The sequence below is a fragment of the Pelophylax lessonae genome (genome assembly GCF_965119305.1).
Source record: "Pelophylax lessonae genome assembly, chromosome: 2".
NCBI classification, from domain to species: domain Eukaryota; kingdom Metazoa; phylum Chordata; class Amphibia; order Anura; family Ranidae; genus Pelophylax; species Pelophylax lessonae.
This window is the reverse complement of record NC_138769.1, coordinates 158318357-158346170: the sequence shown is the minus strand read 5'-3', so window position 1 is coordinate 158346170 and position 27814 is coordinate 158318357. Positions and strand designations below refer to the sequence as shown.

The 27814-nt window shown below is 42.1% G+C and overlaps 1 protein-coding gene across 1 annotated transcript in view; it reads right to left on the bottom strand.

The window, feature by feature from the left end:
• Positions 1 to 21179: 21179 nt before the first annotated feature.
• The window catches only part of VMA12 (vacuolar ATPase assembly factor VMA12), a 29247-nt gene continuing 22612 nt past the window's right edge, over positions 21180 to 27814 (bottom strand). The window contains exons 4-6 of the mRNA XM_082247217.1: positions 26440 to 26479; positions 23992 to 24104; positions 21180 to 21441 (exon numbers count right to left, since the gene is read on the bottom strand). Coding sequence (XP_082103343.1) covers positions 21346 to 21441; positions 23992 to 24104; positions 26440 to 26479 — 249 coding nt within the window. The 3' untranslated portion in view covers positions 21180 to 21345. The remainder of the gene's footprint in view (positions 21442 to 23991; positions 24105 to 26439; positions 26480 to 27814) is intronic.

The window sequence follows — 27814 nt, the reverse complement described above, 5'->3', positions numbered from 1 at the left end:
TTCTTTGATCACCCCTAGGTTAACCCTTTCCCTGCCAATGCCATTATTACAGTAACAGTGCATATTTTTAGCACTGATTACTGTAGTAATGTCACTGCCCCCCCCCCACCCCCAAAAGTGTCAAAAATGTCAGTTAGGGGTCCGATCTGTCTGCCGCAATGTCGCAGTCCCGTTAAAAATCACAGATCGCCACCATTAGTAGTAAAATAAATAAATAAATAAATAAAAATGACGTAAATCTTTCCCCTAGTTTGTAGACGCGATAACTTTTGCGCAAACCAATCGAAATACACTTATCTACACTCACTGCTGATCAAATTCAAAATTCAAACTCTGTGTTCCAAAGCATTCATTTTTAAAGTAAGTTATGATTAGCAGTTGCTGTTTATTCTATGGGAATGTAACATGAACGTGTAGCGCTATCACGTTTATGTTACATTTATGTTTGGATTTCCTATAAGTCTGTGTGTGCTTTTTTTTATTCAAGTATTATTGAACTAAGACTTTTAGCGCAGACATTTATTTGTTTTTTTATTCTATGGGAACACTGGGGTTGATTTACGAATGGCAAATAGACTGTGCACTTTGCAAAGTGCACTTGCTCCAGAGCTTAGTAAATGAGCAGAAATTCTGCTGACTTTCATCATCCAATCATCTACAAGCAAAAATGCTGTTTTTTATTATTTTTCCTTGCACGTTATTGGGTATTCTTTGCAAAGTGAAGCTTTACCTCATTTACTAAATTCTGGTGCAACTGCATTTGTGGAGTGCAGCTGCAAAGTGCACAGTCTATTTGCCATTAGTATATCAGCCCCACTGTGTTTCATAGTACTTTAGAGGAGGTTGTTTTGGTCTGTGACTATATCCTGGTAATCGCGTCTCCCATTACCCATACACACACAGCTAGTGTACATGTCTATATGACATGTAGTCATGAGAACCAACTGTGACATAGTTATTCTGCAAATCAACCACTACATAAATAAAAATGCTCGTCTTAGGCCAGTTAGCACCAGTAAATATTCTAGCATCCTATACAGGCGATCCCCGGGTTACACACATCCGACTTACAAACAACTCCTACTTACAAACGGGGGAGACAACCGTGAATTAAGAGGAAATCCCCCCCCCCCCCCCCCAAGGGAAATTCTCTCCTAAAAGAGTTCTCATGGGAAAAAGGTATCTCCACTGAAGCTTTATAACCAATCCTTGCTTCCTCAAAAACCCAACATTTTTTTAATCCAATTGTCACAGGGACAGAAAGAGGTGAAATCTTCTGAACAAGGGTACAGACAGGAAAACAAATGATACGTGGGTGTTAACCCTTCCCTATGCTATCCAAAAAACATGAAAAAAAAAAAAAACTTTTTTGGCTGGAGCTACACTTAAAAAATGTTCCTGTTCCGACTTACAAACAAATTTGAATTAAGAACAAACTTACAGACCCTATCTTGTTTGTAACCCGGGGACTGCCTGTAACTTGCATGTAGATAATATGCTTTAGCACAGTGTTAAAAGATAAAAAGGTGTATGGAAAAAAAATGAAAAGTCAAGCATTTTAACAAAACTAAACAATGGCAAAGCATTTCAACCGCTTCGGCACTGCTCACTAGAGCTGTACTGCGGCAAAGTGGCTCGATAACGTCTGGCGACGTAGACCTACGTCACCAGACATTCCCCTCTCTCGAGCGCCGCCTGAGGCTCGCTCCCGCTGTAGTCAGTCACAGCGGGAGTCGGGCCAGGGGAGGAGCGGCGGTGATCGCCGCTGCTCTTCCCCGATCGTCGGGGAATCGAGTGTGGAGATCCGCCTGCTTGTGTAAACAAAGCGGGCGGATCTCCTAAGTGACAGGCAGGGTCAGATTGCAGGGTTCAGCATAGCTGAACCTGCGATCTGTCCTTGTGTCACATAGTCACCTCCCCCCACACACGTCAGTAAGCACCAGGCATACATTAACCCCTTGATCACCAATAAAAATTAACCTCTTCCCTGCCAGTGTCATTTTTACAGTAACAGTGCATATTTATAGCACTGATTACTGTGGTAATGTCACTGGTACCCCCAAAAGTGTCAAAAATGTCAGTCAAGGGTCCGATCTGTCCGATGCAATGTCGCAGTCCCGCAAAAAAAAAAAAAATCGCAGATCGCCGCCATTACTAGTTAAAAAAAAAAACACCAAAAATGACAGAAATCGTTCCCTTAGTTAGTAAACGCAATAACTTTTGCGCAAACCAATCAAAATACGCTTATTGCAATTCTTTTTTTACCAAACATAGGTAGCAGAAAACAAATTGGATAAAAATGTAAAAAAAATTAGATTTTTGCATTTTTTGGGGGGGGGGGGGGAATTTCATACAAAAAATTTGAAAAATATTGTTATTTTTTCAAAATTTATGCTCTTTTTTTGTTTATAGCGCAAAAAGTAAAAATCGCACAGGTGATCAAACACCACCAAAAGAAAGCTCTGTTTGTGGGAAAAAAAAGGACGTAAATTTAGTTTGGGTACGGCATCGCACGACCGCAAAATTGTCAGTTAAAGTCACACAGTGCCGAATCGCAAAAAAGTGGCCCAGACGTAAGACAGCAAAATCCTCCGGTGGTAAAGTGGTTAAAATAATAGGGAAATTACAATACAAAAAAAATCCCCAAAAAATGCATTTAAAGGGAATATGCTGTATATAGGTTTGACAATGATTTCAAGATACACCTGTAAAAAAAAATGTTATCAATCTGTCCTACTGTTTTAAAAAAAACTTGTTTCAATAATAGCTTATAATTATACAGCTGCAAGAAAAAGTATGTGAACCCTTTGGAATGATATGGATTTCTGCACAAATTGGTCATGTGTGGAAATTGGAAATGTGATCTGATCATCACCTGAGTCACAACAATAGACAATCACAGTCTGCTTAAACTAATAAAAAAAACACACCAGTTCTGGGTTTGCTTTTCACAAGAAGCCATGCCTGATGTGAATGATGCCTCGCACAAAAGAGCTCTCAGAAGACCTACGATTAAGAATTGTTGACTTGCATAAAGCTGGAAAGGGTTATAAAAGTATCTCCAAAAGCCTTGCTGTTCATCAGTCCACAGCAAGACAAATTGCTTATAAATGCAGAAAGTTCAGCACTGCTGCTACTCTCCCTAGGAGTGGCCGTCCTGTAAAGATGACTGCAAGAGCACAGCGCAGACTGCTCAAAGAGGTGAAGAAGAATCCTAGAGTGTCAGCTAAAGACTGGGAAATGCTAACATCCCTGTTAGCGAATCTACAATACGTAAAACACTAAACAAGAATGGATTTCATGGGAGGATACCACAGAGGAAGCCACTGCTGTCCAAACAAAACATTGCTGCACGTTTACAGTTTGCACAAGAGCACCTGGATGTTCCACAGCAGTACTAGCAAAATATTCTGTGGACAGATGAGACCAAAGTTGAGTTGTTTGGAAGAAACACACAACACTATGTGTGGCGAAAAAGAGGCACAGCACACCACATCAAAACCTCATCCCAACTGTGAAGTATGGTGGTGGGGGCAACATGGTTTGGGGCTGCTTTGCTGCGTCAGGGCCTGGACGGATTGCCAACATCGAAGGAAAAATTAATTCCCAAGTTTATCAAGACATTTTGCAGGAGAACTTAAAGCGTTAGTAAACTAAAAAAAAAAAAAAAAAAACCCTGCAAGACAAAGGCATAATGAGCTAGTATGCATCGCATACTAACTCATTATGAAACACTTACCTTAGAACGAAGCCCCGACACGGACCCCCGGACACCGCTGTGGGAGCTGACATGATCCCTCGGCATCTCTTCCGGGTTCGGCGGCTCCGGCGCTGTGATTGGCTGGAGCCGCAATGACGTCACTCCCGTGCATGCGCGTGGGATTCGTTTTCCGGCAATTCCCGGGTGGGAACTCTGAAGGTCTGCCGGACCTTCAGAGCGCATGTGCCGCACGCGTCAGCGGCTGCATACAAAGCAAATATCTCCTAAACTGTGTAGGTTTAGGAGATATTAATTGTACCTACAGGTAAGCCTTATTATAGGGTTACCTGTAGTTAAAAGTCAAAAAAGCGGTATACTACCACTTTAAGGCCGTCTACCAGCTGAAGCTCAACAGAAGATGGGTGTTGCAACAGGACAACGACCCAAAGCATAGAAGTAAATCAACAACAGAATGGCTATAACAGAAGAAAATACGCCTTCTGAAGTGGCCCAGTCAGAGTCCTGACCTCAACCCGATTGAGATGCTGTGGCATGACCTCAAGAAAGCGATTCACACCAGACATCCCAAGAATATTGCTAAACTGAAACAGTTCTGTAAAGAGGAATGGTCAAGAATTACTCCTGACCGTTGTGCACATCTGATCTGCAACTACAGGAAACGTTTGATTGAAGTTATTGCTGCCAAAAGGAGGTTCAACCAGTTATTAAATCCAAGGGTTCACATACTTTTTCCACCTGCACTGTGGATGTTTACTGCACTGTTTAAATTGGTCATAAAATGTGATCTGATCATCATCATCTAATGCCTCGTACACACGCACCGATTGTTGGCCGACCGATCGGCCGTCTTTTGTCCAGTGTTGTTGTGTTGGTTGAAATGTGCTCTAGACTGCACACGAATTTTCTCGGGCCAACAACAACCAACTTCAGAAGTGATGTCACGTGCTGGTTAACTTTCCGTGTGTTTTTTCTTCTCTAGGCATGCCCAGTCTTGCTCATCTGATGTTTGTCTGCCGAAATCTGTACTGACTGTACTGCACTGTGGATGGTGTATTCAATAAAAACATGGCAACATTTCATTGTTTGTGTATTAGTTTAAGCAGACTGTGATTGTCTATTGTTGTGACTTAAGCCTCGTACACACGCAACGATTGTTGGCCGTGAATTTTCGGCCAACGTCCGATCGGCCGATTGTCGGCTTGTTAGTATGATGCTTCCGACAACCGACTGCGACTTTTTGGCCGAACAAAATCTGGTGTGCATGCTATAAAATTTTTGTTGGCCGTCACCACAACGGCCGATTTTTCGTCAGTCAGTACAGATTTCGGCAGACAAACATCAGATGAGCAAGACTGGGCATGCTCAGAGAAGAAAAAACACACGGAAAGTTAACCAGCACATTACATCACTTCTGAAGTTGGTTGTTGTTGGCCGAGAAAATTTGTGTGCAGTCTAGAGCACATTTCAACCAACACAACAACACTGGACAAAAGACGGCCGATCGGTCGGCCAACAATTGGTGCGTGTGTACGGGGCATTAGATGATGATGATCAGATCACATTTTATGACCAATTTGTGCAGAAATCCATATCATTCCAAAGGGTTCACATACTTTTCCTTGCAGCTGTATATGTACCATAGGCGCAGACATGTTTGCTCAGGCTCTGTTTTTGCTATACTGCACCTGCTGACATTGCAAATCCGAATTACTGTATAGAAAGGTCAATAATAGAAGCCTACTGTATGTATACCTCTCATGGCAGGTTTCTTCTAGGGTGAATATTGCAATAACCTCAATAAATGTGCAGTGAAAATACACTGTACTTACCCTTTCAATAAAATGTATGTACAAATTGGTAAACTGCAATGAAACCATATGCAGGTAAAATGCAATAGTGAATGTGAAGGTGAAGTTAATATAGTTTAGTTGTATATTTACTTATGTGTATGTATTAGTTGTTGTATATTTGTTGTATATTTTATGTAGTAAAGTATCCATTAGTAAGTAACTAAATACCAATAAGTTTTGCACTGGTCCTAAAAAATCCAACGAATACTTCTTTATGGAATACAATATAATAAAGTACCAAAGCCATTATTCCAGCTATTTATTCTGACTATTATTTTACAACTTTATCTCTGCTTAAGAAAAAAGTAATATGTATATCAGACAATCCCTTAATCTGAACCTCCTAAATCAAGGTTTTCTACCTTATTTTTCATTGTGAGGACTATTTAAGAGAGGTATATTACATTGGTTATCATAAACAATCTTCTTCAGCTTATCTCCCATTTTAATTTTCAGTAGTATTTATATTTCAGTTTATTCTTGAAGAACTTTGCAATAAACATGCTACGAACCACAATTCCGGACTGTCGGTGAATATCACAATCAGATGTAATACCAACTAATCTTTGCGAACATTACTTTAATCCGACCCCTTATTTTCAGATGATTGTCAGGGAGATGGAGCTCTGGATTTACTGCATTACCTAATCCAGCCATAACTTTATAGTCAGGTTAGAGCTGTGCATATCACAAATAAAATATTAAGTGTTTTTTAGAAGGGCTTAACAGATATCAAAACATTAATCGACAATGTTAAACTCAGCCAGTCTGTCTCATGTGCAGAGTTACAGCTGTGATTACACATGGTGATTTTAGCATAAAACCTGTGCTGGATTGCACAAGCTCTTTACCGAGAAGAAATGCTCTACTGAACATCAGTATATCAAATATACAGTGTGCAGTACAGGTATGTGATTGATTTATTGTAATGATTAGGACATACGGCTTTGCAGATAATGCGTCATTTGTATAATTTGTTACATATAGCCTGAAGTTCTAAACAATCTAAATAAAATCCATCACTTTTAGTAAAGAAAAAAAACAGAATTGCTCATAGGGACAACACAATTAGCAAGCAGGATGGTGTGGCCACCTCTTCCTCTTGGGAATCTGTTATGAAGCTAAATACTTTCATGATGGTAAATGCCATTGATCTACAGGCTGCTTGCCAATTCCATGGCAAGGAAGCACTTGCTTAGCATCATTGTAAGCGAGGAGATTGTCTCCAAAATAGTATGCAGCTTGTAAGTCAGACAATGGCAGCTTCTAGTAGACAGATTCAGCTTAGTAACAGATTCCCTTTAAAAATAAACAGCCACGGTGTAATCACAAAAGGATCTTCTGATTTAGGCTTAGGACAAGTTCACTTTGAGGCCTCATGCACATGGGCAGTTTTGCCCCTGCAGTATAAAAACACTGCATATTTCTGGTGCCCAGGATGTCCTGCAGCTGCCCACAGCCTCTACTGTGTAAGCTCAGGTGATAGGGTTTTACAGACTGCCCTCTAAAGAGCAATCCACATTTACAACATTTTTCAGAAGACATTTGATGTAATGCCAGTTCTACTGTGTAAGCTCAGGTGATAGGGTTTTACAGACTGCCCTCTAAAGAGCAATCCACATTTACAACATTTTTCAGAAGACATTTGATGTAATGCCAGATCTACCCTTTCATGCCCCAGTCATGTGCATCGCAAGCAGATATGGTGCACCCCAATGGGAAAGCGTGACAAATGTTGCTGCTTGTCAAACTCTGCACCCAGAGTTAAAAATGCCCTAGTCATGAGGCAAAGCATCGCAGCCATGGCATGTGTACAGATCCGTCCGGCTGTATTGCAAGGACTGGGGTGGCGGTCGTAGGGGAGCGGGGGTAAAACTGCAGCTCAGCCATCTGTGTGAAAGAGCCCTAAGTCATCATGACATAGTAGAAGTGACATACAGTGATGTGGAAAAGTATTTGTCCCTTCCTTATTTTTTTTTAATATTTGTTACACTTAAATGATTCAGATCATCAAACAAATTGTATAATTACATATAGATAACGTGCATTAATAAAAATTCAGTTTTTAAAGGATTTTTTAATTTATTAAGGGAAGAAAGCTGCCCAAACCTGTCTGGCCCTATGTGAAAAAGTTATTCCCCCCTCCCTTCCCTTGCTAATTCATGAATGAACTGTGAATAACTAAATTGTTTGATTACAGTCAGACCTGTTGAACCAAGAAATCAAAGCTGTGCAAAGTGAAGAAATCAGCGCAAACGACAAAAATATAAGATCAAAAAGCTGCTATACCAAAACTTCTTCACTAGAAAGTAGATAATAATACAAAAAATGGGGGTACAGCGCTAAAGTGAAATGGTGCTAAAAAGTGCTGAGTGATACTAAGGTGCCTGCAATATAAATATCAATGCCACCAATATTGAAAAAAAAGTGGAATGTGCTAAGTGCCTAGGAAAAGTATTTGACAGAATTGGCAGTATTAATATAGCAGGTGATAAAACCAATACACAAATTGGCAATATTAATATATCAGATGATAAAACCAATACACTAATAATCAATAAATAAAAATAAATCTTAAATTGAATTCAATACAATTCACTCTGTGAAAATGACAAAAGGTGCATAACAGGAGTGATAAATAGAAATAGTAGTAATATGACAAGTCCATTAAAAAAATTAAATGTGCAAAATCAGCAAGATAAAGTGCTTGTCGGATGCTTCCACACTCAGTGCTCATGTGACCACAACCAACACTTATGGATAGCCTCTCACCTTACCACTGATTCAATAAGCAGTAAAAGATCCCAATGGCAATGATCCTTATGGGGATGTCAATGATGCACTACTCCTTATGGGGATGAATGGAATGCAAGCATAGAGCAACAGTAACTCCCGTTATGCATGAAAAAAGAAAGTGACAGGAGATCTAATGCTCTCTGATTAAGTTTTTAATGGTTATAAATAAATTGAATACACACACAAAATAACCACAATCCGCAGCTTGTGCTAGCTGGAAGAACTAATACAAGAAGCCTCTGGAGGAGCCGTGCTGCTGTGTTGCCGCTCAAGGTCTCCGACCCCTAAACGCGTTGCGTCATACGCTCTCGCGTCACGACTTCCTTAGTAAGGGGGTGGAGACTGAGGGGGTGAGACAGCATAGAAGTACTGTATGAACACTCTCACTGGCATGGTAACCAAGTGTCCCCGGAAGAAAGAAAAGAAGAATCCGCTGCTCAAGTAATTCTCACTGAACGGCTTACTGCCGCAATCTAAAGAAATTCAAGAACAGATGAGAAACAAAGTAATTGACATATATCAATCTGGAAAGGGTTACAAAGGTATTTCTAAGGCTTTGGGACTTTGGGACTCCACCGAACCACAGTAACGGCCGTTATCCACCAACGGAGAAAACTTGGAACAGTAGTGAACCTTCCCAGGAGTGGCTGGCCTACCAAAATGACTCCAAGAGCTTGGAACCGTTTTCTGAAGTCCCTGAGGAACAAAAAAACTTCTCGTGGGCTAAAAAGGAAGTCCCATGCTGCCGGCGAGGCACCCTTTCCTGTCCAGACTGTGGAAGGAAGGTACTGTTACCCCCTGTCCATCTCCTAATAATGTCATCCTGGGTAGCCCAGAACAGGCGCTCGTCCTGAAAAGGCAATTCAGTGAGATCCTTCTTGGAGGTGTGATCCACAGACCAACACTTCAGCCACAAAATACGCCTAAGCACCACTGCCGAGACAGATAGCTTAGAGACTCATGGGAACCGCATCCAACCGGTCTGCCAGTTGACCATAGGCCCGGGGAAACTGGTCGCTCCTCCATGGTCAGACACAAAAAGCATCACCCATCCTGTCAGTGTTTGAGACAGAGAGCAGAGGCCAAAACGTGTCCCAATAAGGCACCAGCCATAGTAAACATGTAATGGGCCTTGGAGATTCTGCCCTCCTGTCAGCCGGATTCCTAGAAGCCAGGGATTCTTCCACTGGAAAACTTGGGTGCCTTAGTTAACCTGGAAATAGGGGAACACACCGCCGGTGGGAGTGTCCACTTCTTCAGAAACAACTCCTCAAGTGATACTGGACAGCAAAGCGTCTTGGGACCACCAAGGGTCATATTAGACGCACCCAGCACTCATTGACACAATTGTCAAAATAAGCTGGATAAGAGAAACCCATAACCGCACAGGATGGTTTATGGGTGACAAACGGAACAGATATGTCTGCAGCAGCTGCATCCTCCAACATAAATGGCTCCTGCACTGACGCAATTAGTGCATCTACCAGTGCCTCTTTTGTGTGGCGAGGCAGCCATGGAGGAATCATCCTCACTGTCTGATGGGTCAGGGAAACGTGGACATCCACAGCGACTGAACTAGATACAGGATCTGATGAGACAGGAGAGGGCGGGGGGTGCAATCGCTAAGCCAACACCCAACGCTAAACTTACCCAGCACAAGGGGTTGGCGACTCAAGCCCCCCACAGTGGGCGCCGAATGAGTCCTACAAAAATGGAGACCAACGAGAGAAACATGCAAAGGGGTCCCCCGTGGGCGTGCCTCTAAGGAGGCCCACATAGGAGGCCGCAATTGGAGCCCCCTAAGGGGGGCTGCCCACCGCTAATGCGGAAAGACCCGCAGACAAGTTACCCCCTTAGAGTCACCGGGGAAGGCAGATGCCCCCACAGCCCCGTGGCAGCTAAACCTGCCTAGGACCCTGTTCTCCCCCCCAGACCCGCCCTACCAGAAGGGGGCGGCCTAGTAGGCCACGGCCTAAATTTTCAGTCGCGTGAGCACGGTCCGCGGGGGACCCGCGACAAGCCAGGGGAGATGGATGTCCCGGGGTACAATGGCGGCATTAGCTGGCACAACTGGGGCCGCCCTATACAAGGTCCAACCAGTAGGCCGCAAAGTCGCGGCCTAAATTTTTGGCCTGCCCGACCGCGTAGTACTCGGACCCACAGATACTAGGCCACTCGCCCTTCAGGGCCACCAGCTGTCCCAAGGGGACCCAAAAGAACCACCCACCCCATAGAAGGCCCACCGAGGGTGACAGGGGGACAGCGCGCCTGCAGGCACCAAGGCCAGGGGCACCCTGGGCACCATACGCCCCCCCCCAGCATGCGCACGGGCAGACAAGCCACCTCAATACCACCCATGGAGGGGGGGAGGGAACTCCGGAGGGACCAGCCACCCCAGGGAGTACCCGCGCCCCACACCGAATCCAGAGAAGGAGAGGAGGGGGCCCTTACCTTACTTACCGATCCAGAGAAACCTGCAGGGAACAACTCCCAAGACAGAAACCTCCTTGCCCCCAAAGTGAGGGAGCTGTCGGTCAGAAGGAACGCTGTGACTCAGGCTGAGACCCAGTCATATGGGACCATGCGAGTTGTTTAACTCATGGGCCAGCCCTGTCCAGTCGTGGCCGACTAAGCCAAGGAGCTACGGTCTGCACATGCTCACTGGCCAGGCTGAGGGGACCACTGGAACTGCAATAGTCCAGGCTGTCACTCAGCCCGGCAGTTGCTAGAAAATCCCCACAGGAAAATCCAGGAAGAAATCCCAAAACAAACAGCAAAAAATAGACAAAAAAAGCAGAACCTATGGCCCAGCAGGGAGACTAGGTCCTACTCCTGAACAAGGCAAACAAAAACTGAGAATCTCTAAGCTGAAAAGGGGAGTTATGCCAGCAGAGGACACGGGGTGTAGCTAAGCTTTTGTGTTGTCTACCTAGTCCTACTCCTGCAGAGGGCAGCATAACCCTATGGTGAAGAATATGGAGCTGTGTCTGTCAATGAACAGAACAGAAAAAAGTTTTGCTTTTAGTTCTACTTTTAATGGCAGTCACATGACTGCACAGCCTTCACTTCTCACTGTTCTCCATAGCAGGGGGGTCAGTCTGTGTATGCAGCATCTCCTTCCTGCTTGGAGTTGCAGTTAGTCGCCAGAGCAGGGCTGGGCAGGGGTGTGACAGCCAAATGGAGTACGGGAAATATCGACACGCTGTGCATCAGCACAGTGTCCTGTTACTCCAAGCTGGGCAAATGCCAGCACTGATCTGTTTCCGTGCTTGGCAAGGTAATTCTGAATTAATTTAGAAGGTTGACTGGCAAAATCACAAGGTATTTACCTATCAAAGAACAAAAAAGGCTGGATTTACCAGCATATACATTAAAACACAAACACCTAGTAACAATATTATGTTAAGGGAAACACTTTAACATAGTAGTCCCCCCTATAACACAGTTTATTACCCAGTAAGCCTGCCAGAAAGTCTGTTGTTTTTCCAACTCCCTTAAAAGCTCCATTCACACCTATGCAGGTGTAACAGAGCATGTTCGCGTTTCTCTGTGTCTTGTTTGGGGCAGCTCTTTAATTTCAATGGGTCAGTCCGATGTGTAAAAAAAAATGCACTAAAGAAGTGCACGACCCTTTTGAAAAGTTGCACTGCAACAAACTACATGGTATCATTATACTATGCATTGTGGCCAGTGCATTGGGGCCCACTAATGACACCATTGCACGCCTGAAAAATTACTTTTTCAGTGCATTTGTGTGTGCCTTGTGAAAAAGCATGCAATTTTGCGTGTGTTCCTGCAACGCAAAAATGTCAGCCTAACAGACCAATCTATCCAACAAAGGTGGCAATTAAAGGGTTGAGACCAACCACTGAACACTGCCAAGGGTGCTTGAAATGGTCAGCCTTTGTTCATTTATTTAAAACCTTTATCCCAAAATGAAGAAAAAAACTATTGCTCTAACTGCCTAAAAAGTGTTTGCAGGAGTTTGGCTTTAAGTTGCATCTGGATTTGGGCTTTGGGCCACATTGCCTTCTGGATACAAAAGGGCTGTGATGATTGCTTCCTGAAATTTTAGGAAAGATCCATTTCTTTCAGTTGCTTTGTAAATTACAAAAGCATTGTATATAGCCAAATTTGAAATAAATATATAGACACTTTTTTGTTCCAGTGTCTTGCTCTGCGGGTAGCTAAATACGGCTTCATCATTTTGTTGTCCTTCCCTTCACTGCAAGTAGTTCTTCATTGCGCAAGTAGGCTTCTTCCCCTAAGAGGGGCGTTACCGAGCCATTGGGGGGAGCCCCTGCAATTAGATTACATGGTGCCACAGCAGCCAATTCCTTGATTGAACAAATGTCTAAAAAGTGGCACGCTTGCACAAAAGTTGTCCATGCACAAATGGTACTCCTTACAGAACAAGGGTGACACCAAGTCCTGTACTATCTTGCCACTGCTCCCCATGTAGTCTGGGCATTCAGGGGGGCTCCACTTCACTGTCTTTTCCTTCGTAAATTCTAAAATGATATGCATAGGCTGTGGCCCTTTCACAGAGTTTATACAGTTTGACCCCATATCTGGCATGCTTGCTGGGGAGATATTGCTTTAATACAAGCCTGCCAGTAAAATGTACAAGGGACTTGTCTATGCAGATGTTTTGTTGGGGTGTATAGAAATCTGCAAAGCTTTGGGAAAGGTAATTCACGAGGGGCCGAATTTTGTGAAGCTGATCACAGTCAGGGTCTCCCCTCAAGGACGACAGAGGGTATCATCACTGAAATGCATTAAACACATTATGTGCTCATATCTATGCCTGGCTATTGCAGCAGAGAACATGGGCATATGATTAATTGAGTCTGGGGACCAATATGACCACAATTCATTATTTTTTGTAATGGCCATGTTAAGGGGTAGGCTCCAAAAAGGTCTTAAATTCAGAAACCATGATAAGCCTTCATTCAAACAATTCACGGTTTGGCATAATCATTAGTTTGGTCCACAATATAAAGGTGTTCGTTGAAAAACAACTCAAAAAGGTCAAGGGGATTGGTTAAGTTCACTGTTTCCGCCTGAACCCTGGGCTGGGAATGGGGGGATAACGGGTGCGGCTGAATCTGAGGGCAACTAATTAGGGTTTGCAAGTACCTCTGGAAGGCTACAATGGGCTCTGTGGGCATGTGTTTAAATTCTTGGTGGCTATGTTTGCATTCTGCTACTAGTGTTAGCCACCTGACCAGCTTGTACTGGCTAAATGCAAGTGTTAGTAGTGAACAGGGACGATCCTGCTAACGCTGTGTTCATGGGGACACTATACTAATGGGAACACTAATATAGTTCAGATCCTGTTCAAAATACTGATCCTTTCAGACACTACACTAGTAATGGCAGTTATAGTGTAATTGTGATTGTTTTGCTGGCGTTCAAGGGGTTAACTGCAGATGGTGACAGTATGGCGGGAAATCTAATACTATCTGACGCTAGCTGGGAGGGATGCCTATTGACTTTGATTCTATCTGAAGTCACCTGTGATACTAATAATGTGAGAAATATAAACAAAATTAGGGAATGACGCCACATCCGCCTTGTGTGGTGTTATTTTTGTTCCTGTATGCAGACAGAGGTGGAGGAGAGGAGGACTGGTTCATATGAGATCCATTGCCTGTTACCAACATCTTCACCTTTGATGATCATCCACATCCGTTTGCCTGCTCGAGTCTATTTGACCATTATAATCTATGGTCCTATTGATCTGGTAAGAAGTGTCTGTTGAAGGGTGCTGGTGGCGGTGATCCTTTTTATGTATATATTTTTTTCATTTAGGTCTGCATGGATTTGATTATTATTTATATCTTTGTTGCTGTGTACCTTTAGAAATATATTTACCTAGAAAAATGGTGACGTGTTCAAAAGTATTTGCCCCTTTGTGATTTTTTTTTTTTTGCCATATTTGTCACACTTCAATGATTCAGATCATCAAACAAACCTAAAGTTTACACAAAGAGAACCTGAGTAAATAAAAAATGTAGTCTTTAAATGATGATTTAATTTATTAAGGTAAAAAAATCTATCCAAACCTGCCTGGCCTTATGTAAAAAAAATTGAATTGCCCCTGACCCCCTTATTAAATCATGAATGAGCTGTGATTAACCAAATTTTTTTAGAAAGCAGGAGTTAAATTTTACTTGCCACACCTATTGACTCAAGCACTTAAATAGAAGCTGTCTGACAAAGCGAAGCACGCTAAAAGATCTCATAAAGCAACACGTCGAGATCTAAAGAAATCCAAGAACATATGAGAAAAAGTAATTTACATGTATCAGTCTGGAAAGGGATACAAAGGCATTCCTAAAGGCCCGTACACACGATAAGAAAATCCGTAGGGAAAATTCATCCAACGACCTATCTGTCGATTTTCGGATTGTTAGTATGGTGCTTTCGACAGCCAACTCCGACTTTTCGGCTGCAAAAAATCCTGATGTGCAGGCTATTAAATTTTTGTCGTCCGTCAAAACAACATCCGATTTTCGTCTCATTAGTACAGATTTCAACGGAAAAAAATCTTAAGAGCAAGACTAGGCATGCTCAGAGACGAAAGAACGCATACAAAGCAATCCAACACATGACATCACTTCTGAAGTAGAATTCTGTCGTACGGGAAAATTCGTATTAAAATAACCTCTTCACTTTCTACATCAGACTAGCATGCCACAAAAAACGGACGACAGATCGTTTGATAATCTGATCGTGTGTACGGGGCTTAAGGCTTTGGGACTCCGGCAAACCAGGATGAGAGACATTACCACAAAAGGAGAACATTTGGAACAGTAGTGTACCTTCCCAGGAGTGGCTGGCCTACCACAATTACTCCAAGAGGACAAAGATGACTCATCTAGGTGGTCATAAAAAGAAACCAGAACAACATTTAACAATCTGCAGGCCTCACTTGCCTCAGTTAAGGTCAGTGTTCATGATTTAACAATAAGAAAGACTAGGCAAAAATGGTATCCATGGGAGAGATCCAAAATGAAAGCCACTGCTGACCAAAAAGAACACAAAGACTCGTTTTACATTTGCCCAATAAAAACTTTATTATCTTCAAGACTTTTAGGCAAATATTCAGTGGACTGACGAGACAAATGTTGAACTTTTTGGAAGGTGTGCATCCCGTTACATCTTGCGTAAAACAAACACAATATTTCATAAAAAGTACATTAAACCAACAGTCAGACATGGGGGTGGTAGTGTGATGATCTGGGGCTGCTTTGCAGCTTCAGGAACTGGATGACTTGCCATTAGTGATGGAACAATGAACTCTGCGCTCTACCAGAAAATCCTGAAGGAGAATGTCCAGTCATCAGTTTGTGACCTCAAGCGCCATTGGGTTATGCAGCAGGACAATGATCCAAAACACACCAGCAAGATCACCTCTGAATGTCTCAAAAACAAAATGAAGGTTTTGGAGTGACCTAGTCAAAATCTGGAAATAAATAAGATTGAGATGCTGTGGCATGACTGTAGAACAGGCCATTCATGCTGGAAAAATCCTCCAATGTGGCGAATTAAAACAATTCTGCAAAGAAGAATGTGCTAAAATTCCTCCACAGCAGTGTGATAGACTCAATGCCAGTTATTGCAAACGCTTGATTGTAGTTGCAGCCAAGGGTGGCACAACCAGTTATTAGGTTTAGGGGGCAATTACTTTTTCAGATAGGGCCAAGCAGGTTTGGACAGATTTTTTCCCTTAATAAATGAAATCATAATTTAAAAACTGCATTTTGTATTTACTCTGGTTATCTTTGTTTGATGATCAGAATTATTGAAGTGTGACAAATATGCAAAAAAATTAAAAATCAAGGAGGCAAATACGTTTTCAAAGCACTGTATAGATTGTGGCAGGTCGAGCTTGTGCCACTGTTTAAAATGGTGATCTAGGCAGGATTTAGCAGGGAAAAGGCACACTAATGATGCAGGTGTGTGCTGTGTTCATTTTAGGAAGTAAAGCCCCGTACACACGTACCGATCGTCGGCCGAACGATCGGACGTCTTTTGTCCCCGGGCTGTCGTGTCCGCTGAAAAGTGCAAAAGACTGCACACGAATTTTGTCTGCCGACTGCAGAAGTGATGTCATGTAATGGTTAACTTTCCCTGTGTTTTTTCTTTTCTGAGCATGCCCAGTCTTGCAAATCTGCTGTCTGTCGGCCGAATTCTGTACTGACAAGCGAACAATCGGCCGTTCTGGTGTCGGCATACAAAAATTTTAATGCTTGCACGACAGATTCTGTTCGGCCGAAAGTGCGCTGTCGGCTGTCGGAAGCATCATACTAACAAGCCGAAAATCGGCACGTGTGTACGGGCCTTTAGTGTGTAAAGGGAGCCACGGGAGGTGCTGGTATGCACCATACTGTCCAGGTCAGGACAGAACAAGGTTCAAGTTGGAGAGAGTCCGGGAGGTACAGCGTCTGTGCATGAATACGTGTTTGATGGTCAGTAGGACCATGCTGACTATTCGAAGCAGTAAAGCTGCCACAAGAGAGCCAGGAGACTGAATGTTATGTTTGTTGCGTTGATGGTGAGAACCCTTGCATTGGATGATATACCTGTATGAACTTTTTGATGTTTCTTTATATAAAAGTGGGCAGGAAAGCCCTAAAAACTATTTCTGGCGGGGAGTAAACTCATTGTTTTGGCACTACCACTGAGGTACAAAACCCCTACATGTCTAGGGCGTGCGCGCCGGCCCACTCCCGCGGTGATTAGACACAGCGGGAGCTGATTGGCGGGTATGGCGGACTCAGTGTAATGCTTTGGTACAAAGGCAGAATGGCGGTCTGCCTATGTAAACAAGGCAGATCGCCCTTCTGTTAGTGCAGAAGGCATGGGTCCTGTGTCTCTGTTAAGCAGGGGCACCGATCCATGCCTTCTCCTAGTACAAGCACCGGTCATGCACATATTTAACCCTTTATTCACCCCTGATGTTAACCCCTTCCCAGCCAGTGTCATTAGTACAGTGACAGTGCATATTTTTTTAGCACTGATCACTGTATTAGTGTCGCTGGTCCCCAAAAAGTGTCAAAGTGTCAGTGTCCCGATTGTCTGCCAAAATATTGCAGTCCTGCTATAAGTCGCTGATCGCTGCCAATACTAGTAAAGAATAATTAAAAATATAACATAGTTTGTACAACTTTTGCGCAAACCAATCAATATACGCTTATTGGGATTTTCTGACCAAAAATATGTAGCAGAATACATTTTGGCTTAAAATTGATGAAGAAATTCGATTTTTTTTCTATAGGAGAAAGTAAAAAATATTGATTTTTTTTTTTTCAAAATTGTCCGTTTTTTTTTGTTTATAGCGCAAAAAATACCACAGAAGAGATGATCAAATACCACCCAAAGAAAGCTCTATTTGTAAGAAAAAAAAATGACATACATTTTATTTTGGTAAAGCGTTGCATGAATGATTGTCAGTTAAAGTAAAGCAGTGCCATTTTGCAAAAAATAGCCTGGACATGAAGGGGGTAAACCTTCTGGAGGTCAACAATTTACTGTTCCAGTACTAGCAACTCCAATGGTCAACTCCAGCCATTTTTTTCCCAACAGAGTGGAGAAGAATAAGAACCTCTAACATTTTTCTTGCCATCGCTGTCTCTTCACTTATAGCTTATAGACAAGTCAGCAGTACTAGACGTGAGAAAAAAATAAAAAATTGCCAGAAGGTCCACAGACAGAAAAAAAAGTGACAGAAGGTATAATTAAAAAAAAAAAATAAATGAAAATAAATAAAAAATAATATATGTTTTATGCTGGTATTGGTTTCTGTATTGGAGAGATTTCTCCTACCTTTCCATCCCAGTGAAACGAAAACAAAGGTGAAACAGCAAATGAGGGGGTATTTCTATAACATGGACAAAATAAAGCAATTTCCACTCTGTTTAAAATCAGCTGGGCTTGAAGATTTCAGATTAACAAATCACACTCCATATTAGGAATAAGTTAGTTGTCTGGAGAATTGTCAGTTATGGAACACAGAAAAACGAATGCTGACATTGTCCGTGTACAGTTACACTACATGCATGGGGAGGCTGCTGTCAAAAATGAGTGGGTTCTAGCCAGCAGAGCTATGTTCTGCATGCCCACAGCCTGGGCAAGCAGCAGGGGGTACAAATCAATGGCCAGTGCCACTGTTGTTAGCAGGTTATCGCTCAAAGCTAATTAAAGAGGAGTTCCGGGCACAAAATCGATCTTTTTTTTTTGTGCCCGTCCGCTTGTTCTCCTTCACCTGAAAAGGAATTGGATAGTTAGGTTTTTTTTTTTTTTTTACTCACCTTGTAATTGGAGATCGAATATACTCACCTATTCTTCACTTCCTCCCTCTGCGCCGCGGCTCCGCCGTCACTTCCTGGCTTGCAATGATTCCTGGGAGCTGAACGTCATCGCTCCCAGGAATCAATGCGCCTGCACCGGCCCCGCTCGTCACTTCCGGGGCGACGCTGCATTCCCTGCTAAACAGCTTCTGGGCATGCCCAGAAGCTGTGGAGGAATGCGGCGCCGCACCGGAAGTGACGAGAGGGGCCGGTGCAGGCGCATTCTGGGAGAAGAGGACGCGGAAGAAGACGCAGAAGAGGATCGCGCCAGCTTCAGCTGCCCACAAGAAAGATGGCAACGCTGTGGAAGAAATTTTATAAGTAAGTATTTCTTCTTGCAGGTAAGTGAGAACCGGGACAGATCAGAGGCTAGCCATTGTGGAATGTACTAGCCCTGATGTCCTGGGGGTATGTCCACTGAAAATTTTCTTCTGTGCCCGGAACTCCGCTTTAAAGTGTACCAATGACTGGGTGGGGCATTTAGTTAGCTTTGAACGCAGCAAACTATTTGCCCCTGGCCGTCTATATGAAAGTAGGCTTAAGCCTCGTACACACGCGTCGAAAATCGGCTTGTTAGTATGATGCTTCCGACAACCGCAGGCTATAAAATTTTTGTCTGCTGTCAAAACACGGCCGATTTTCGTGCAGTCAGTACAGATTTCGACAGGGAAAAATCTAATGAGCAAGTCTGGGCATGCTCAGTGAAGAAAGAACACAAAGAAAGCAAACAAACATACGACATCACTTCTGAAGTAGATTTTTGTTGGGCGAGAAAATTCGTGTGCAGTCTAGGCACATTCCAACCAACAAAACACCACTCTGGACAAAAGACGGACGATCGGTCGGCCGATAATCGTTGCGTGTGTACTAGGCTTTAGTGAGTGAAAAAACACCAGCAAGTACATATAAGTAGTATAGATTTATTTAAGTAATTTTCTTATTAAAAGGCAAAGGGCAATAGAGTACCGTCATCAATAAAACAGGTGTAGAAAAAAATACACATTAAATAGAAAAAGACAAGATAAATTAGGACTGTAACAAGGAACAGACATCTATAAATGTTTAACTTGCATACCGTACAGCAGAGGAAGTCAATAAATCTTGTAGGTTAATTCTGTTGCCATTTGTATAACTGCCTTTGTAATTACTGTGATATGACAAACTGTAACACTGTATATTATAAAGTTATATGTAGAAGTGTTTTCTAATAAGGCTGGCCATACACTGATCAAAATTTGAGCAAATTTCAATCAGTGTGTAGGATCCCCCACTTGACTGAAGTTGATTGTTTAAATTGACTTCTGTTGAAGTGACATGTTGGAAAATTTTCCGGTGATCAGTGACTGCAGCCACTGATCTGTAGATTTGGACAACAGAATACAATTTCCCAGCAAGGTTGACTCTTCTGTCCCCCCATTTATGTGCATGGAGGGCGCTGTAAGTCTGGCTATACATTACCCAATTTTCTTTCCTTTAACTGCAGGTTTGATACAACTGAATTTAAAAAAAAAATCAGTAATAGCCGTATTTGCTAGCAGTCTCACGGAATTTTTCTCCGTCTATGACTGTCTCCTGAAGCCTGTCTCCAGTCTTTGATTGTCTCTGACCAACTGCTGGGGCATGTCTGCAGCTTTCTGTTATTACATTTATGAAATATTATCTGCAACCCTTTGGTGATAAAAAGGCCACAACTGAGAGCCCTTATTTCAAGTAAGTTGACCACCACTGATCAAATGTGCAGCAATAGACTTTCTTGTCATACATAGGGGCATTTTTTAGCAATGTCAACCAGCTTTTGATCACAAAAGCATCCCTTCCATACAGTATAAACAAAAATACATAAGTGGTTAGCAATCAATTGTTGTTGAAAAGTGGCTAAAGTTGGTTTATCGTCTAGAAAATCTAGAGATCTTCTCAATAACAATGGATAACAACGTGGTTAACAGACAGCATGGAAATTATTTAAACACTCCAACAATGTGCAATGCCCATTTGAAGAAGCAGGAGTGGAAGAAAACTACTAATCATAAATGACATGAAATGAAACTTTGCTTCCTCTGTTTTAGTGCAACATGCTTTACTGCAATCGTAAAGCAGAACTTCACCTCATCTGAGCACCACAAACCAAATATGCTATTTAATTCATTTTTAATATTCAAAGTAAACTTATCCATCTATCTATCCATATAATCATACTTTATTTTGCTGAGAAATCACTTTGAAAAACATCCCCTAGCATTTCTGGCTGTGGCCATCTTGTGTAAGGGCTGGGGATTCATGTAGCATTTACTTCCTGGAATCCATTTGCCCTTAGCTCAGGCATGCATTCAGGAGGGTGTGTTTAGCAGAAAAAAATCCCTCCTCCCCTCCTCAAGACTCCTGGGACATATGACATAATTTGCCTGGGCCTGGAAACCAGGAAGTAACTGAAGAAATGTAAAAGAAAAAAAATGTTTAAAATATGATATACTCTCATATCTATTCACTAATGCTAGCAGCATAAGTATTAGAAATAGTGTTGATCGAGAAAGTGAAGTTCCGCTTTAACTTGTACATCAACAGACAGAGTCCAGCTCAGCAGTAGAGGGTGCGTTCTCTCCAGGAGTGCCAGGAACAAATGCTATAACTCTCCAAGCTCCCCTTCCATGGTCCGAACCAACACATACAGCTCTGCCAGTCCCACTAATGAAGCCACAATCACAGAGGACAGGATCCGCTGTAAAAACACCAGGACATATCAATCAGCACTGTTCAGTTCACAACACATAGAAATAAAGCTTTGTGTATGGATGGCCAAACCTGTAAATCGTATTTGCTAATTAAAAGATTATCAAAAAGCCCTAAAGCATAACTAAAGCCAAAAACAAAAATGTAATATATTGTCGCTAACCAGGATATGATGGCTGCATTCATTTTTTTTTCCAGGCTAAATACATTTTCAGCAAGTACAGGGAAAAAATTAAATTGATCATGGCAGAAATGCAGTGTCCTTGTCACTTCCTACAGCTGTCCTGGAGGTGTTATCTTCCTTCTGTAAACTGCTAATCCTCCTACCGCCTATTTATTGAACATGATGAACAAAGGCAGAGATGTTTGAAGCTGAGCCTGGGTGACAACCATAACCCTCCAAGTGAAGGAGTGTAGCCAACCAGGCACAAAAAAAGAAACACAGGATTACCAGGTAAAAATGAAAGGAAAAAAAAACAACAAAAGAAAACTAACATTTACCTCATCCAAGGTCTGCTAAACTGCAATATAATACATTTTGTTTTTAAGTTTAGATACTCTGTAAAAGAAACCTGCATGAGAGAATATGGAGGCTGCCATGAATGATCTTTCCCTTGCTTGAAAGTCAAGCTGACTCAGTTGGCTTCACTACTTTCTTAGGGCACTGACCTACAACAAACACGCAGGTCAGGAGTTCTGATGGCACTCTGACTTTAATCTTCATGCTTGCTTCAGGCTAGTGGCTAATGCCCCATTTCCACTGAGCGGTACAGTTCGGTTCGGTCCGCAATTTTTGCTGTTTTCATTGTCAAAAGTTGTAAATGGTACCCTAATTCCGAACCGTACTGTACCACTTTTTTGGTACCCTTTCGTTGGGGTACCAAGCACATTAGTACTGTACCAACAGGGTGGAGCAATACTGTTGAGGTACTGTTGAGCTGAGGTACTGTTGGCGGTGGAAACGCAAGCCTGATCAAGGTGTACTGTACTGAACTGTACTGAACCGTACTGCTCAGTGGAAACTAGGCATTAGAGTCCCGAAGACAGACATAGTCAAGCAACATGTACTCGTGTTACCAACAGCAGCCCCCACATTTCTGTCAGTATGGATTTACCTGAATTTAAATCGAACCATCACAGTAGCATTTAAGTTCTGTGACAAGAGTAAAAAGCAATGGATTCCATAATAAAAATATACATTATTATCATGTAGACGGGCTTTTTGTTGCATTTGACATGTTAAAAAAACCCAGGTCAATAGGTTTCCATTTACTTTAATGGTATAGTATAGGTGACAGTTCTTGTGCTGCATTTGCTCTATATTGTTTTGCTCTGCATGTCTTTGTATGCAGCAGGTCCAATTACATTTTGCATCACAGGCAAAGTAGAACAAACTCAGCCTTTATGGCATTTGAAATGAGTTAGCTTTTTAAAATTTCGTTATAAATTTTTTACTTGCAATGACAATAAATGGTATCTATCTTATTTCGCATTAATCTCAAAAAGCCCCACGTTTGAATTAAAAAGACAGCTTTTAAAACCAAACACCTGTCTACACATGCTCTTAATCCTGGTTTACAGGACTGCTGCATACTGCACCTAATGAACAATGGTATCAAGTCTCATAAGGGCAGTTTTCTAAAATGGAGACATTTAATAATTTCGGAGAGGTTTTGATAAATTTAAGTGGAAAGCTTTATGGAGCTCACCCATGGACTGATTTTTGCAATCAATATAAATGATTAAGGCTCCGTTCACATGTGAGCGTATGGATCGCGGGCAGAACGGTCGCGGTTCCGCCCGCGATCCGGAGATTTATTGCAAATCGCGGGACGCCTAGCGTTGCCCGTTGATTTGCAATAGCCCCCCAAACGCCGAGCGATGTTGCCGCGATTTCCGCCTGCCGAATCGCGGCAACATCGCGCAAACAAAATCGCGGGACCCAATACGCTCCAAAGAAGTACAAGAGCTTCTTTGGAGCGTATTGCGTCCCGCGATTTTGTTTGCGCGATGTTGCCGCGATTCGGCAGGCGGAAATCGCAGCAACATCGCTCGGCGTTTGGGGGGCTATTGCAAATCAGCGGGCAACGCTAGGCGTCCCGCGATTTGCAATAATCTCCGGATCGCGGGCGGAACCGCGGCGGTTCTGTCCGCGATCCAAACGCTGACATGTGAATGCAGCCTAAAGTATTTCTTGTGATAATCGGGTCTCGGTTTAACTCCCAATATATAATAAGCATTTCCATCTGTCAGAAGCATTTATTAGCCTGTACAGAGATGGATTGATATTCTGGGAAATTCCAGTGACATACCAGCATCCATTCTTTTTTTCTAAAAAAAAAGAAGAAGCAGTAACATCTTATCATAAGTACATTACACCTGCAGGTTCCAATTGAAAAAAAACCCTTCTCCATTGCATGCCTTCAAAAGATCAAACACCATGGGGGCCAAGCAAAAAAAAAAAAAAAAGGATAATCAGTAAATATACGGCAACTACTGTAATGTCAATTTAGGTAAAATATACTGGAGCGAAACTCACCGTCGCTGACTCAGCAAAAACATACTGACTGCCAATATAAGTGCAAGCAAATGCTGCTGCCACTGTGACAAAGAAGTTGAAGACTGTAACAACTATTTTTTTCAGAGGTCGTACTGTAAACACAAAAAATGTAAAATTACAAAATGTCAATAATTACAATCATTAAATAAGATTTTCAAATCATATACAACATGCAATTAGCCAACACCGCAAGGCAGTGGGGAAAGTACAAAACAAAAACAAAAATATAATATATTGCAGCTTATCAGTCCTTACATATGGAGGTTGCATTCATTTTTCTTTTTACCATATAATCCTGGCAATAACACACTTCTGCACTAGGGTGACAATGCTCATTCACTCTGCTGTATCTATGTAGGAGCAGTGTCATCATCCTAGGCTGCTGCCGATTGGGCTCCCCCTTTTCTCATCTCTATAACATGAGGGATGTTCTGTAGGCCACCAAGGTCGACAGGTAAGGCCTAATATTTGTGCTTGGGATTTTAGTACAGGCAAAATGCAAAGGGATTTAGGAAATTGCTATATTTCTGGCAGGCTCAACATGCATTTGTTGCACTTATTAAACATATATAAACAGAAACACTTTTAACAGTATACTTAACAGACCAGAAGGAAGAATTATGGCATTACCAGTACAACAAAAATGAGTACAGATTGCCTGTGTGTAACTTTTATGGCTTAAGAAGCGCTCTCTCTAGCTTCAGTACTTTATAAATCACTCATCCAAAATAAGCATGAAGCAAAAAGAGTAAAACCAAAGTTAGAATGTCTTATCTGTATACGGTAAAAGGTCAGTGACTCACAAATTATTGAATTATCATCATGACAACAAGGCACAATGGTACATTTATCTTAATACAGGTTTCCATTAACAAAATATACACTACAAAGTTGTAGTTTGGGCACTTATGCAATACCCTTTTAAAAACATCTACTATTTCCTGAAGGTCATTTAGGAGACGAAACTTGTATAGTAGAATGAAAAACATTTTAGATGTATTTTAGAAACCAAAATCTTTTTTTATTATAGCTAATGTAGAATATAAACAAGTTCGATTTTCATTTGACTGATGTGAATGCAATTTAATTATTTGCTAATGGTTTCTTTTAATTAATCAATAATATACCGTACAAGTAGAATTGACCCCACAATATGTGAGCGAAGGCATGCAGCCATCCAGTGAGCGCAACATTACTGGAGTACAATAAATCTGCAGCCAAAGACACAAACAGGAAGCTCTATAGTTTTTCTGTTTTTCCAGATAGGCGAGATTGAGATATTCTGTATTCTCATTTCTAGTCAGAGGGTTCAACTCTAGGCTCTTTAGTTTACAGAGCTCAATAGCTGACATACACACACACACACACACACCTCAGCAGTAAACCACCCCGCCTCCTCCTTTTGGTTCATGGTCTGCTCTCTTCTGATGGATTTGTAAGACATTTAGATTAGGGAGACAAAGTTGAAAAGGTAAATATTTTCTCCTGTGCTCCCTGTTTAGCAACCCCACAACACTTTGCGAGTACATGTATTTTGGTGCACTTTGTGCGTTTGCAAAAATAAGATTTTATATTATGAGAAAAATTAGAAAAAAACAAAACAAAAAACAAACACATTAAAAAGTTAAAATAAATTGACCATTATAGCTTCTATTTAAAGCGGTTGTATACTTAAAAAAATAAAAATAAAAAAACCCTGCAAGACAAAAGCATAATGAGCTAGTATGCATCGCATACTAGCTCATTATGAATTACTTACCTTAGAACAAAGCCCTGACACGGACCCCCGGACACTGCAGTGGGAGCTGACATGATCCCTCTGCGTCTCTTCCGGGTTCGGCGGCTCCGGCGCTGTGATTGGCCGGAGCCACGATGACTTCACTCCCGCGCATGCGCGGGAGTCATTTTCCGGCAAGGAAAGCTGAAGGTTCGCCGGACCTTCAGAGCGCGTGAGCGGCTGCATGCAGTGCAAATATCTCCTAAACTGGATATTAATTGTACCTACAGGTAAGCCTTATTATACATAGGCTTACCTGTAGCTAAAAGTGTCAAAAAGCGGTATACTACTGCTTTAAGTCTACATGGAGCAAATAAAACAAGTGATGAAATCTGGTCTAGCCTACAGTACGTCCAGCTCACTTCATAGAATTACAGCGGAGGTAATTTGGACTGTTCTATTAGGTCACACATTAACAGACTGTCCCTGCTGTTCATGGATGTGGTATAAAGAAGAGATCAGATAAGGTATCTCCTGCCTATGGTTAACCTAATACAGGCTAATCATACAGTAGATGTGTCCTTATCTGGTAGAGATAAATAACACGCCCTGTCACTGAGGACTGGAGTGATGCTCCACTGGAATACAAGGAAAAAGTAACAGTACTAGCTGAAAACTAGAAATCATACTTCCATCCTACAGGAACTTACCTTCTCTGCCTAGATCAGCCAGAGTTCCCTGTCGACCATTCTAGAAAAAAAAAAAGAAAGGGTCAAATGACAAATTCATTGAACCTGGAGAAAGAAATATGAGAAATATGGAGCTGTTGCCTTAAGCCACTAATCAAAATTAAACGCCCTGGCAAAAAAACACTGCAGTAAGGAATTATATGTAAATTGGGGTGCTGCGGTCCAATTCATTTTAAAAAGCATCTTTAGGCCCCTTTCACACCACAGGCGGACCGTTCAGATCCGCCAATAAAACGGGCAGGCGGATCTGAACGGATGCTCAATGTATTTCTATGGGGCATCGGATGTCAGCGGAGACATGTCCGCTGACATCCGATCCGATCCGTCAAATCTGGACGGATGGAAACCCTATTTTCCATCCGTCCAGCGGATCGGATGAGAACGGACAGATGGTCCAGTCTCATCCGATTCCCCCATAGAGAAGAGAGGGGACCTGACAGCTCTGTTTCCGCACACAGCGCAGAGACAGAGCTGCCATCCGCCTGCTCAGCGGGGGATCGGCAGATCGATCCCCCGCTGAGAAAAACGGAGTCCGCCGACTGACTCCCCTATGTGAAAGGGGCCTAACACATATCTTGCACATATGTTGCAATGCACTGTGGCGCACTGCAAAAAAAGCATAGCCTGCACAATTTTTTTTGTACTGCAGCATATGATAATTGCAGTGTGAACAGCATCTAAAAGCCAGCCAAAGCAGAGACTGGCCGAAATTCTAACTATGTGTGAGCAGGGTGGTTGATCTACTGATCAACTTCTATAAACTCGTCTGTCGGATTTTCCCCATTAAATCAGCGCTGCCAGCTATTGCCAGGAGTGTTGTTTAGTAAATTCTGATAGTGGGGAAGTCTCCCCACTGTCAAAATACAAAGGCCCAGCTAGGAGGATTCCCTGATCCACATTGGTGAGGTCGAATGAGTGATATTGACTTTCTTCCTGTTCTGTATGGCAATCATGATGAAAGTAAGGAGAAATATTCCCAATTGGGATATTAGACAGCAATAAAATCCTAGCTGAGGTTCTGTAAGAAATGCCAACTGTTGACATTTGAAAATTGTGGATATTTGTATGTGGATATAACAAGCCATTTTTAGAATATGATTTGAAAACACAATTGCAGCAATGGTAAAATTACCCCAATGAATGTATCCTATATGTATATACAATTGTTTGATTGACTTCCTGACAGGTATAACAAAGTATATATCGTGATTCTCCAAACTTTCTATACAAGGGCCAGTTTAACGTCCTTCAGACTTTAGAGGGGACATTGGGAGTAGAAAATGTTCCAGCATCAGTGAAATTAAAAATGCCCCATCTTCTGTGTCAGTGAGAAATT